General features: G+C 39.9%; 1 protein-coding gene across 3 annotated transcripts in view; it reads right to left on the bottom strand.

The window, feature by feature from the left end:
• Positions 1-8084, bottom strand: part of USP25 (ubiquitin specific peptidase 25) — a 176388-nt gene extending 168304 nt beyond the window's left edge. For 2 of the 3 annotated variants that reach the window (XM_084875916.1, XM_084875917.1), the window contains exon 1: positions 7635-8084. In XM_084875916.1, coding sequence (XP_084732042.1) covers positions 7635-7679 — 45 coding nt within the window. In that variant the 5' untranslated portion in view covers positions 7680-8084. The remainder of the gene's footprint in view (positions 1-7634) is intronic. The other variant, XM_084875918.1, reaches the window with a different exon arrangement.
• Between the last annotated feature and the right edge of the window lie 5121 nt (positions 8085-13205).

Raw genomic sequence — 13205 nt, 5'->3', positions numbered from 1 at the left:
CCCCTGAGAGATCCCCTAAGATTTCTACCTGCAAAAGAGAGATAAATACACTCAGGCTGAAAGACCCAATGTGTGTGCTACCAGCACCATTTCCTTTCCCCATCTCCTCTCTAAGGAACCCCATGAGACTTGCCACCAGTGGAGCAATGGGCAGGAACGCTAGTCCCAGACTAACCCCCTGAACCTGTCTCCAAAGTCCCCTTTTCTCTGACTTCTCAGTGAGCTAATTCAGCCCAGCCTAGGCTCTCCTGTTACTTCTACGCACCTTCCTAATTTTGCTATGCTAAGTGTGCTTTTGAAGTCATAATCAACCTAATACCCCTGTTTAAAGGCTGTGTAGCCTTTCCCTTTGGATATCCCCATCTCCTTTTCTTTAAAGAAATTCAGTTTTTCTTATTCACCATCTGCGATTGCTATTTAGCCTGCCCATGCACCACCGACTTTAACCTTTCAAGATGGATGGATATTTTTTAGATATCGAGGTGAGAAAAAGTTCCTAAATTTAAAACAACTAAAACAAAAAACATACCTTCAAGAATTCAGAGATGGAATAAAAAAGAAATTAAAGGGAGAATGAAAACAGGACTTAAGATGATTACAATCTTTTATGAAAACAAGAGGGGTGGGATAAAGGGGCTTACATATAGGCTACTTTCAAAGTTCTAGCTTTTGTTTTAAGTATGGGTTTATACGGACTTATTATTGACAATAAGCACTTTTGTAAATAAATGAACAGCTGATCATGAGCCAATGTTTGTGATTAATTCAATTCTGTGCACTTCAGAACAAACTTAAATGCACATTATTTACATAAACCCTCCAAAAAATATCTGACCACCTAAGGGGATAGTAAATAGAAAATTGGCATTATAAAAATAATCTGGTTGACCAAGCTAAAAAAGTTATCTCAGCATACAGTACAAAAAGAAAGAAATTATAAAATAAAATTTGAAAAAAGAGAGATAAATGATATCTAACATGCAAATAATGTAGTTACAGATGGAGAAAACAAGAAACAGAATAGGAGCAATAATTTTAAAATACATTTTTCCTGAGAAGAACATTATAATTTTCAGATCAGAAATCCTAGGCAGGACTGTTAAAAAAGACACACACAGACACACACACACACACACACACACACACACACACACGAAACTTAAAAGGTAACATCAAATAGTATTATACTATACAGAAAAGAAAGTTAAAAGTAAATGTAAATACTTAATCTTAAAAAAAAACTAACTACTAAATACTAACGTGTCTGTAATACAAGTATTATTTTTCACTTAAGGTATATCTTAAGAAATGTAAAAAGGTATCACTTAGAATTATAATTCTACATTATCCCAATAAAATCAGGAATGTTGTAAATAAAAAAAAAACATGCTAATAAGTCTTATCTTATTGATGGTAGAGGAAAGGAAGAAAAACCAATTATTAATTTTTGACACTCAGAAAAATATGTGCTTAATTGGTTTAAAATTAAAGAGAAAAAGTTAGATTTTCACATCATCTACACTAATAAAAGAGAAAGATGCAAATTGACCATACATTTGTGATGCACACCAGCCAATCAGGAGTATGCAAATTAAGCCAATAAAAATGACAGGTTAATTTGCATGTGCAGGTGCTGAGTGGCCAGGGGCAGGGAGGGATGCCTGCATTATCCCCATGACGACGCAGGCGTTCTGCCCCACCCAGCAGCTCCAGGCCTCTGAGTAGTGTGGGAAGGCGAAAAGGCGGCTCCGAGCCGGAACAAAGGCAGAAAGGTGGCTCCGGCTGGAGCAAAAGCGGTGCGGCTGCCAGGGGAAGGAAGGCCCATTCTTGCATGAGTCTTTGTGCACCGGGCCTCTAGTTATAGAATAAAGAGGCAAGAGTAGGAAAGGTGATACAATGACGCTTGATCAATACACCAAAACTGAATGGGAAAATATGGCTAATATATGGAAACTCAAACGACAACAAAATATTAAATTTATTAATTATCACGATGTATGTAAATCATAAACTTTTACTAATGACCAGCAAATACAAACAAATTTGGATTAGATCCATTAAAAATACATAGAGAATTTGATGAAATTATATTAAAAGACATCAACATCTCCCAGAATTTAAGTCAAAGTAGATATTCAAATCATACTATGTGCTCAATATATATATATATATATATATATATATATATATATATATATAAAAAACTCTATAACTTTTGAAGAATACACATCCTTTTCATATGCTCATTAAAACCTCACATATGCATAGTCATAAGAACATCTTAATAAATTTCTAAAACCATCACTAATCATGTTTTTTAAATAATGCATCAAAATCAAAAATCAATAATTTTTAAAATGCAACATCTTGGAAAGTAAACAAAAAGCAATCTCTAAGTAATGAAAAAGTAAATAAGGTAAAAATCAAAACTAAACCAGATGAAAATCCAGTTCAAAATGCTTTTTGTTATTAAACATGATTACAAATTCACTAAATGTGAATTCAAGTATAAAAACAACAATAACCACATGAATGAGTAGAAAGGTGGAATTATTAAAGACAAAAGAAAGGGATCCATCAAGAGATACATAGATTTAAGAGAAAAGATCAGACTAATATATATGGAAACCTAAATGAAATATAATCTGAATCTATAAACAGTCTTGAACTTGAACTGAAAGAAGTAAAAAATCTGAAAGATAATAAAAATTTGGAAAGCTTATCTAAAACTTGCTGTAACAAATGGTCATTGTGATATTGTTATACTCATCAAAACTTCAAAATAACTATTAGGGTGAATGATAAGTAATCATTTAATACCACTAATTTTGAAGGATTAAACCTAATCCTAAAGTAAACAATTCCCAAAGCATGGAGAAACACAGAAAGCTTTCTAATAATTTTATGATCTAACCTTCCATATGTACAAAAGCAAACTGTGTAATCAAGCTCATGTAAGAATACAGATACCAAATTCTAGATTAAAATTTAGTACAACGAATTTGGAGGTATCACGGCTAAAGGAGATTTTATCAGAAAGCATAATGGTTAAGAGCAGGAGCTATTGAACCTGCTGACCCTGAGTTTAAACACACAATCACAATGAAATGTTGCTCTAGTTCTTAACTTCTCTAATACTGTTGCCTCAATCACAATAAGAAGGGGGGGAAATAGTGCTCATCTAATAAGGTGGTTAATATTACAAAACAAAGTTTAAAAAACTCTTAGCATAATTCCTTAGGTACATAATAAATATTCCATATATGTTATTTATTCCAACATTCTTGACACATAAAATCAGTTGTTAAAGAAGAAAAAAATAAACTTGATAGAATCAACATCCTAAATCTGATTGCAAAACATTTTAAAAACTTCAACTATAAGAAAATTTCCATATCATCATAAAATACATAATAGAAACTAACATTAATCCTAGTAGCATTCTATAATCTTAGATAAAGCAATAAAACAGTAATTGTCAACATACAATACTGAAGAAAATCAACCAAATGTTTATTAGAACTGATGAGAATTCATAAAGGAAGCTGGATACAATGTTAGTATACAAATCTAAATTAGGTGAGAAAGAAAAGAGTAAGAAGAGAATAAGCAGCTGGATCCTTACCTCTCTACCCAAACCAAGTCTTACCTAATAGCAAGATAAGCAACTATTTAGTACTAAAGAATATTCATTTTATGTAATGTTTACAGTGATTTATATAATGTTAACTGTACTATAAAATGCTGTTTGCATTTTTATAACTTTAGATTATACCTAAATGAGAAAACACTACATTACTTTATCTAAGAAATTTACCCCGAATCCAGTTTGTATTCTTAAATTTTGTTTTAACTCTTAGTTTGGTTAATCTATGTCATCTTTCCCACCTAACCCCCATGTAATTAATTGAAAATTGATTGTTGAGCCATAAGATTTCTTCTTCCTCATCCTCTACTATTTCTCCTTTAATCCTCCCTCAAACTGGAATAAATGCATACTTATATCCACTAAACACTCAGATATAAAGAAGTTGTCTAATCATACTAACTTTGAGGCTTTTTTTTTAAAAAAATATATTTTATTGATTTTGTACAGAGAGGAAGGAAGAGAGATAGAGAGTTAGAAACATCGATGAGAGAGAGTCATCGATCAGCTGCCTCTTGCACACCCCCTACTGGGGATATGCCCGCAACTAAGGTACATGCCCTTGACCGGAATCAAACCCAGGACCTTTCAGTCGCCAAGCCGACGCTCTATCCAATGAGCCAAACCGGTTTCGGCTAACTTTGAGGCTTTAAAAGATGATTCAGAGGCATTTAATGATTTGCCCAAAGGTATTAGAAAGGTGATTTAGTTCCTACCCACATCATACTGTCTTATCACTACACTGCCTATATTACAACAATTGTCTGGTTCGAACTTTCATTGTTTCTCAATGTTAAATTGTGAGATTCAGTTAGGAAATTAAAATAACTACTGCACTTGCATCCCATTCAGAAAACACTCTTATTTCACCATCAAATATTTACTCAAACCTACTACATGCAAGGAACTCTACAGTGAAACCAACAGCCAATATACTTGCTCTTATGAACCTTACATTTTATTCAACTCAAACGGATACATATAACGTAAATAATATTCAGCTCGCTTCACAACTTAATGTGGTTTCTGGGAAGAAGCCTTCTATTGCTGCCCTAAAGAATTCTCACTTAGATCTGAATCTATGTATCAAATTTCTGAGATATAAGGATCCTACACTTAGAATAATATCAAGTACGGTATAAAGGCTTAGGATACATCTTCAAGACCAAATGGCAGGATTTAATTGTATCTAATCTGCCTCCAACTCCACCTCATCTGTATCACCTACACCTCAGAAAAGTAGCTCTCTGCAGTTGTATCCCATTTCCACAATATCTGCCATGGACAAACCACAGCATCAAGCAAACACCACATCAGAGGAAAAGACAGCCCTTGAGGTACATTAATCGGTGATAAGCCTCTCTGTAGGGAGAGCTGCCAACGTTTTCTGTTGTGCTGCTTCAAAAAATTTTTTTTTCAAGATTATCACTGATTATCCTCTGGGTGAAAAAAAACACTGGAAATATTGGGAACTGTTCTAATCACCAGAATATAGCTATTTTACATAAAACTAATGTTATACAAGTGCATACACACACAGTTTTTTTGAGAGTATAAAATAGACTAAAATTTTGGTTGTGCAATGTGCATTACACCACTCTCCTTTTACTGATCATTCATAAAGTTTCAAAGAGAAAACAAAAGTTTCACTTTTGTTTCTTCTAAAGTATGAGGTTCACTTCCTAGTTGCTAGCTTGAAGTCCATTTCCTAGTTACTAGTTTGGTGGGTTTGTTTATTTATTTATTTATTCATCAATAATTCATTTATAAATGAAGAAGTGAAGTCTTGGGTGTGAATCTTTTTCTTTTCTTTTTTTAAATATATTTTTATTTATTTCACAGAGGGAGAGAGAGATAGAAACATCAATGATGAGAGAGAACCAATGACTCTGTCTCCTGCATGCCACTCACTGGGGATCAAGCCCTCAACCAGGACATGTGCCCTTGACCGGAATAGAACCCAGGACTCCTCAGTCCATATGTTGATGCTCTATCCACTAAGCCAAACCAGCTAAGGCTAGTTTGGTGGATTTAAATCTATCAATTTATTTGAAGTAGGTGATGTAAAATATTCATACCCATATAAATATTTTTAAATAGCTCTAATAAGTAATAGTATAGTAATAAAGAAATTAAACATTGTTTTTTAAACAATACAAATACTATGATGAAAGTATAAAAATTATGGTGCTCTAAAAAAATTCCCCAAAATCAATGAAATAATCTGACATACACTAAAAATAGCATAATTGTAATACTTTAAATTAACTACTACTTTCTTTATGTAAGAGAGGGTTCATTAACTAGGAAATTGGACTTGATGACCAAGATCACTTTCAGTATTTTGATTCTGAATCCCACAACTTTATGTGTAAACCACTGATCCAGACAGACCTGTATTATCTGATTCTATATTAAAGAAGTACTCAGGCAAAATCAATTTAACAAACTTTTTGCCATTATTCAAATTTAAGAGATGTAAAAAATATTACCTACATTTCCCACTTTGAAATAGGCTTTAATATTCAACACTGAAAAGAATTAACAAAAATGATACCAAACTTATTATATGTTACTTAGTACACAGGACCTCGAAATCCTGTTGAAAGAATTAGCACTTTATCACATAAATATCAAAAACTAAAGTTTAAGATATTCAAAATACAATAGAGAGGGGATTAGAAGATAAACTGTTCTAAATTCGTATTATTAAATCTAGAATTGTTTCACTGTAAATAAACAGCAGTGTGCAGAACCTTCTAAATTTACCAGTAACAGTCAACTATAACACACCCGAGTTACAAAAGAACTTTCCCAAAGAGCCTAAAATAACAATGCACTATCCTTGCTTTCCAAAATTCTTGAGCATCTTCAAGTACTATCATAAAATTCTAAAAACAATCTCAAAGCAAAAACTTAGCATACTGTGAATATATAAATAGAGCCTTGTAGGGCAGCAGGCCTCACTCTGTAACCAAGCACAGGTAGGATAACTATGCCAAAACTACCGCAGGGTGGGGCACTCAGTACTCCCCCAGATGAACCACTCACATCTTTGGCAGCTGCTCACAGTAAAGCCAAGTTATCCTTATAATCCCAACAGGACTAAAGCAATGCTTTCCTTTTACCCAAACGCTTCTCACACAAATGACCCCTCTTGAAAAAAAAACCTAAGGCATAGCCAACTACTCTTCAGGATGTAGTTCGAGCCATGATAGTGCACTTGAGACTCTGAAAGCAAAATCTAGAAGAAAGGGGCATCTCTCACCACCGACTATAAAAGAGCCGGAGCTTCACAAACATAGACTTATTATTTTTACTTTACTTAGGTGACCATTTGAACGTGTGAGTGAGGCCAGGGTAAAGGGTGAACCATGAACAAGGTCAAACTTAGGGGACAAAAGATTCCTGAAATAAACATGGCCAGAAAGGTTTCCTTTCTTAGGGGACACTTCCTATACTCAGATAAGGGGACAGAAGAAGAAAGAAAGAAACTGGAGAGGGAAGGGAAACCATCAAATCCTCTACTTGTACACAGAGTCCACCTGGTAGACGTACCTGCCCCCAAGGCAGGCGCCTCAATTCCGACGGAGACCCTTTGGCAGAACAGCAGGCCTGGAATGTGCCTGCCTGCGAAACGCAAACTGAGCGCAGCAGGAGTGACAACTAATTTTTTTAAGGAGGATAAGCTTAGTTAAGAAGCACGGAGAGGACTGCAGGAATGTGCGGGTCGCTCTCAGTCAGCACCCCGCACCGTTGGTTACAGGACAACAATCGGCCAGAAGGAAGCAGACTGCGACCCGCTGACTACACCCGCTCCCACCAGCAGCCCCCCGGGCGCGACGCCCCGCAGGCAGCGGGCAGGGCAGGGGGTGGCGGGGGAGCCCGGACCGCGGGCAGGGGGGCCGGGAGGAGGGGGCCGGGGACCGGGAGGGAGGGAGGGAGGAAAGGAGGGGGCCGCGGCGGGCGCGCCGGCGGGGCTCCTCACCTTGGGCGCCGCGCTCTGCTGCAGCACATTCTGCTCCACGGTCATGGCCCCCGCGGCGCCGCCGGCCGGCCCCTCGCTCCTCCGCCGGCCCGGGCTGCCGCGCTCCGCCGCGCTCCGGGGGACCGCGCGGACGGCCGGGGACTGCGCCCCCGCCAGCCAGGCGCGGAGGTGACGGCGGCCGGGGTGCGCGGGCACCGCGGGCAGGCGGCGCGGCGCGGGCTGCGAGGGCCCCGGAGGCGGCTTCACGGCTCCGTGCGGGCCGGCGTGGCGCGGGCCATGGGCGGCGGGCGCGGGCGGGAGGGCGCGGCTGCCGGGCCGGGCGCGCTCGCTCCGGGGCCGGCGCTCGGGGCCCCAGCAGGGAAGGAAGGGGGACGGAGGGAGCGGCCGGCGGAATGGCGCTGTCCTCCTCCCGCTCGCGTCCTCCTCCCTCCCCTCCCCCGCCGCCGTCACCGCCCTGCCCGCGGCTCCGCCCCGCCGCGCCCCGCCCGCCGCCGCCTAACCCCACATTGTGACCCGCGGGCCGCGGGGCGAGGCGGGGCGCCCCGAGTCCCGCCCCCGGCCTCCCTCCGCCCGCGCGGCCCGCGCTCCGGGCGGGGCGGGGGGAGCGCGCCCTGGGCCGGGCCTGGAGCGCCGCCGCCGCCGCCGCCGCCGCCGCAGGGTTCGCGACCACAGCCTGGGCAGCGCGGAGTTCCACGCCGAGGCCGGAGGGCCGCTTTCCTGGGGCCCAGGGCTGTGGGATCGCCGGCTCTCCGAGCTCCTACCAGACCAAACAGTTTCCTCTAGGCCCCTAATACTGTCCCAAAACCATTTTGAGTCCCGAACCCCTTCTCTTTTCTAAGCCTCTGTCTTTGCCTTCTAGGAATGTCCCAAGCAAAAAACTTCCCCGAAGGGAAAAGACAATGAGTTAAGCAAACAGTGGACAGAAGACCTTCTACTAGAATGTCCTTTTTTTCTTTACTAATCATTACATAAATTAATATTGACATTCTCCGTCTACTTCATTCATTCAAACATGTCGGTCACCGCTAGGCTCTGGAGAAGTAGTTTTTTCCCCCCCAAAGATTTTATATAAATGAATTATCGCCTATACAACAGACAACATTACAAAAGCATCATTGTCTAAATGCTACATTGTTCTAATATCCCAATTGCCAAACTATCAATTAACCACTCTGCATGGAGGGTGTCCAAAAAAAATGTACACACTTTTTTTCTGATAGCACAACTGATATTTCTTTCTTTTCAGTTTTAACCTTTTGGAAATAATACTTATTCAAAGTGTATATGCATTTTGGGAAGATACCCTATATATAATTTTAAAGAAAACTTAACATGGGAAAAGCAATCTCTATCCTTAAATATATCTTGTGTTTTAGGAGCTAACCTGTGAGGGGTGTGATAATTAGTGCATATTATCATAAATTCAATATACAAGTTCAGGTATTATTTTTAATCTGTTGAAAAGAAAAGCAAACTTGGTAAATGATCATTGAAATATTATTATTTTTCTTTTTTTATATTTTATATATATATATATATATATTTTTTTTTTTTTTTTTTTTACAGAGAGAAAGAGAGATGTATAGAGTTAGAATCATTGATGAGAATCATCTATCAGCTGCCTCTTGCACACCCCATACTGGGGATGTGCCTGCAATCAAGGTACATGCCTTTGACTGGAATTGAACCTGGGACCTTTCAGTCTGCAAGCTGACACTCTATCTACTGAGCCAAACCGGTTTAGGCTGAAATATTATTTGGAGTTATTTAATTACTAGAGGCTTCGTGCACTGGTGGGGGTCCCTCAGCCTGGTGATTGGAACCAATAGGGGCCGTCTTACCCAGTACCAATCAGGGCAAACAGGGCTGGTCAGCTGAGGGAAGGGACCACAGGAGATTGTCCATCCACCATAGGTTGGCTGTGGGAGCACACTGACCACCAAAGGGCAGCTCCTGCATTGAGCATCTGCCCCTTGGTGGCTAGTGCACATCATAGGTACCAGCCAGTTGTCCTGTCTTAAAGGTTGCGTAGGCTTTTATAAGTATAGATTATAGGCCAAGTAATACTTAGGGCTTTGTAACGAATCTGTGTACATTACAACCATTTTTGCACCTTAGATTATTTTCAACCACCTTTTGAGATCTTTTCCTCATTTCTTTATATTTTTTATTTGATTTTGACAAATTACAAATTTTATTTTGTTTTATTGATATCTTATGTCTTTACCAGAAGAATTTCAAAATATGTGAGATGGTTGAAAACCCAGGATTTTAGGATTAATGCAAGTTTTGATAGAATGCACAGAGAGTGACTGGTCCAGGAAGGCATACTATAATAGCATCGATTTTCTTCATTTAAAGAGCAAAGTTCTTTTCAACATATCAACTTCTCGTTTCTCTGCATTCTAGATTTAAAATGCAAATCTATCAGGTTCATGAGATTTGAGTTTAAGAAAGTTAAATCTAGCACTGGCTGGTTATGCTCGGTGGTCAGAGCGCCAGCTCCATCCGGGCACAAGTGGAAGGCAACCTATCCATCTCTCTCTTTCTTTTTTTCTTTCTTTCCTCCTTCCCCGCTTCCATTCTCTCTAAAAATCAATGGGAAAAAAATAACCTTTGGTGAGGATTACCCCTCCCCCATAGAGGAAGAATAAAGTTAAATAAAGCATAAAAATCTACTACTGGGATTTAAAAAAGACATTGCCAGATCCTAAAGATTAGTTTCAAGAATTTTCCAATGTGTTTCTCTGGGTAAATTTTTTTAGTTCCACCAAAAAATTATCTTCTGGTGCTTATTAAATAATTATCAAATAAAGCTCTTTATAAGGTAGTTATATACTTGCCCACTTTGGTCATTCATTTTCAACTTATATCTGATGGTTACTTACTTAATTTTTTAACCATAATTGTTATTTTGGAGAACTTTGAGAAGGCAATTTCAAGTTTCTTTATAAGTATTCTTTTTTAGAAAGAGTACAATTAAAATGAATAGAAAATGGAAATTTGAGAATTTAAAATAAATTTATACATAAAACCCATTGCCAGGTATTCTAATGCATTTTAAAAAATTGTCATAATGTCAGTTTTGCTATTCATGAATCAGCCTTTATATGTATAGTTGTTGGAATAATAGCCTAGGGGTACTATTTAATAATTCCTAAACTACTGCTTTCTTCTGGATTATTGACATCTGGGGAACACATAAAGTGATAGATTACATATAAAATTTTAAGTTTAGTTTTTAATACTAAGACTATTTTTCTATTTTGGGTCAAAATTATGTTTCTTATAATAGTCAGTATAATGTCTTGTATATGAAAGTAGTCCAATGTGGACTAATTTTTACAAGGTCTATTTAAAACTATTCATTTCCCTTTGTTTAGAAAAGGTTTGATAATCCATTTCTGGACCAAGAATCTAATACATTGCTAAAGCACATTTGTAAGACACTAATAAGAAGCATTCAATTCATAGGGTAGATTTAAACAATTTCCACAGCAAAAGAGTGGTTCTTACTTCTACTTTAAGGAGAATAAGAATTATTTTCCTTCCTTAGATATACTGACATTCTGGAATAATTTTTTCCCACCAATAAAGAAAGCATAAGCAATTATTCAAAGAGGAGCTCTCTATGATATCACAATTTAGTGATAGGTGTTTATAGATTAGCACTTGTAAGAATACTATTTGCCTGATGCATGCAAAATAAATGCGTATTAAATTCAATGGGAAGCCATGAAGAAGAGGAAACAAGTTTATTTATGCTTCTACAGTGCATAAATAATGGACAGCTTTGATGTTCTGGCAGCTATCCTGTCTAATAAAGAGTGGATATGCTAATTGACCATCACACACTCACAAATATGGTGGCACCCACAGCCAATAAGGAGGGAATAGACTAATTGACTGCCATGCCCTCAACGATGGCGGCACCCACAGCCAAAAGATTGCAGCACCCAATCCCCTTAGCTCCGTGCGCCTGCCTCCAGAGTCACCCAGTCTTCTCAGACCCCCAACTGCCCAGGGCCAGCCCAAGACACAGACAAGCCTCAAATGGCAACTGCCTAGCCGCCCAGGGCCACCCAGGGCTCAGGTAACCAGGGCCAGCTGAGGCTTGTGCTGCCAGCACTGGCAGCAACAGAGGTGTGATGGGGTTGTTGCCTTTTCCTCATCGCCGAGTAACCTTCCGCCCCTGAGGGCTCCGGGACTGTGAGAGGAGGCAGGCTGGGATGAGGGACCCCCCACTCAAGTGCATGAATTTTCATGCTCCGGGCCTCTACTATATATACCCTAATATGCAAGTAGACCAAATGGCAGAACAACCAAACAACAGGTCAGCATGACATGCACTGACCACCAGGGGTCATATGTGGAATATGATGGGCATCAGCGGTAGGTGGCAGAGTAGAGAACATGGCAGGTGTTGGCCATGGTGGGATGGTGGAGCAGATGAGCGGGTGCGCCAGACCAAGGTGGGGTGCTGGTCATTGTCATTAGGGCAAGGCTCTGGTGGTTATTGAAAATTCTTTGCTCTCACAACCTACGGTCCCACTCAGTGCTTGCACATGCTGCCAGTGCTGGAGCCACTGCTTTCACCCAGTGCCAGTGCCGGCCCCACTCGTATCTATAGCCAGTGCTGGAGCTGCTGCTCGCACCCGCAGCTAACACCCGGCACCAATCCCAATCACTTAGCTCCATTAGTGGGTGCAAGCGGTGGTTGCCTGCCTCGGTCACTGCTCCTGAGGGGTGAGTGGGGCAGGAGCCGCCACTCACACCCACTGCTGGTGCAAGACCCAATAGCTCCACGCTATCAGCAGGTGCGAGTGGGACTGCCAGCAGACAGGAGAATAGGGGCAGTGGTGGGAGGGGCCAAGTGGGGGCATGGAGGATGGGCCCAGGCTTGCCTCTGTGTCCACTGCAGCCTCAGTTACTTTCGAAGTGCATGAATTCGTGCACTAGGCCCCTAGTTGTTTTGTATTGTTTTATATGACACAACATACCATAAGAAGTCAATGGTATACATTGAGAGTCCCCAGATATCGCTTCTTTGTCGGCAGGGGCAGCTATAACAAAATGTCACAAACTGGGTGATTTAAACAACAGAAATTTGTTTCCTTACAGTTCTGAAGGCTGGAAGTCAAAGATCAAGGTGCCAGCAGGGTTGGTTTCTCCTATGGTCTCTCTCCTCAGCTTGGAGGTACCACACTATTGCTGCCTCTTCATATGTGGTAGAGACCCTGTGTGCTCCTTTGTTTTTATAAGGTCACCAGTCATATTAGATTAAAGCCCCAGTCTAACAGCCTTATTTTAATTTAATCCACATCATTAAAGGCTTTATCTCCAAATACAGTTATATTCTGAGGTGCTAGGGGTTAGGACTTTACCATATGGATTTTAGAGGAACATAATTAAGCTTATAATAGTCATATTTAATCTACTTAACCCTACACTTTATACTTTTATTCCACCAAATATCCTTTTTCTTATTCTATCTCATAAGTTCTAAAATTGGTAAAAAAAAAAAAAAAAAAAAAAAATGCATTGGCACTTTAAAAAACAGTACTTCTGAGT

Source organism: Pipistrellus hanaki (assembly GCF_964339955.1).
Source record: "Pipistrellus hanaki genome assembly, chromosome: 2".
NCBI classification, from domain to species: Eukaryota; Metazoa; Chordata; class Mammalia; order Chiroptera; family Vespertilionidae; genus Pipistrellus; species Pipistrellus hanaki.
The sequence above is the reverse complement of the archived record's forward strand: the minus strand, read 5'-3'. Positions and strand labels throughout refer to the sequence as shown.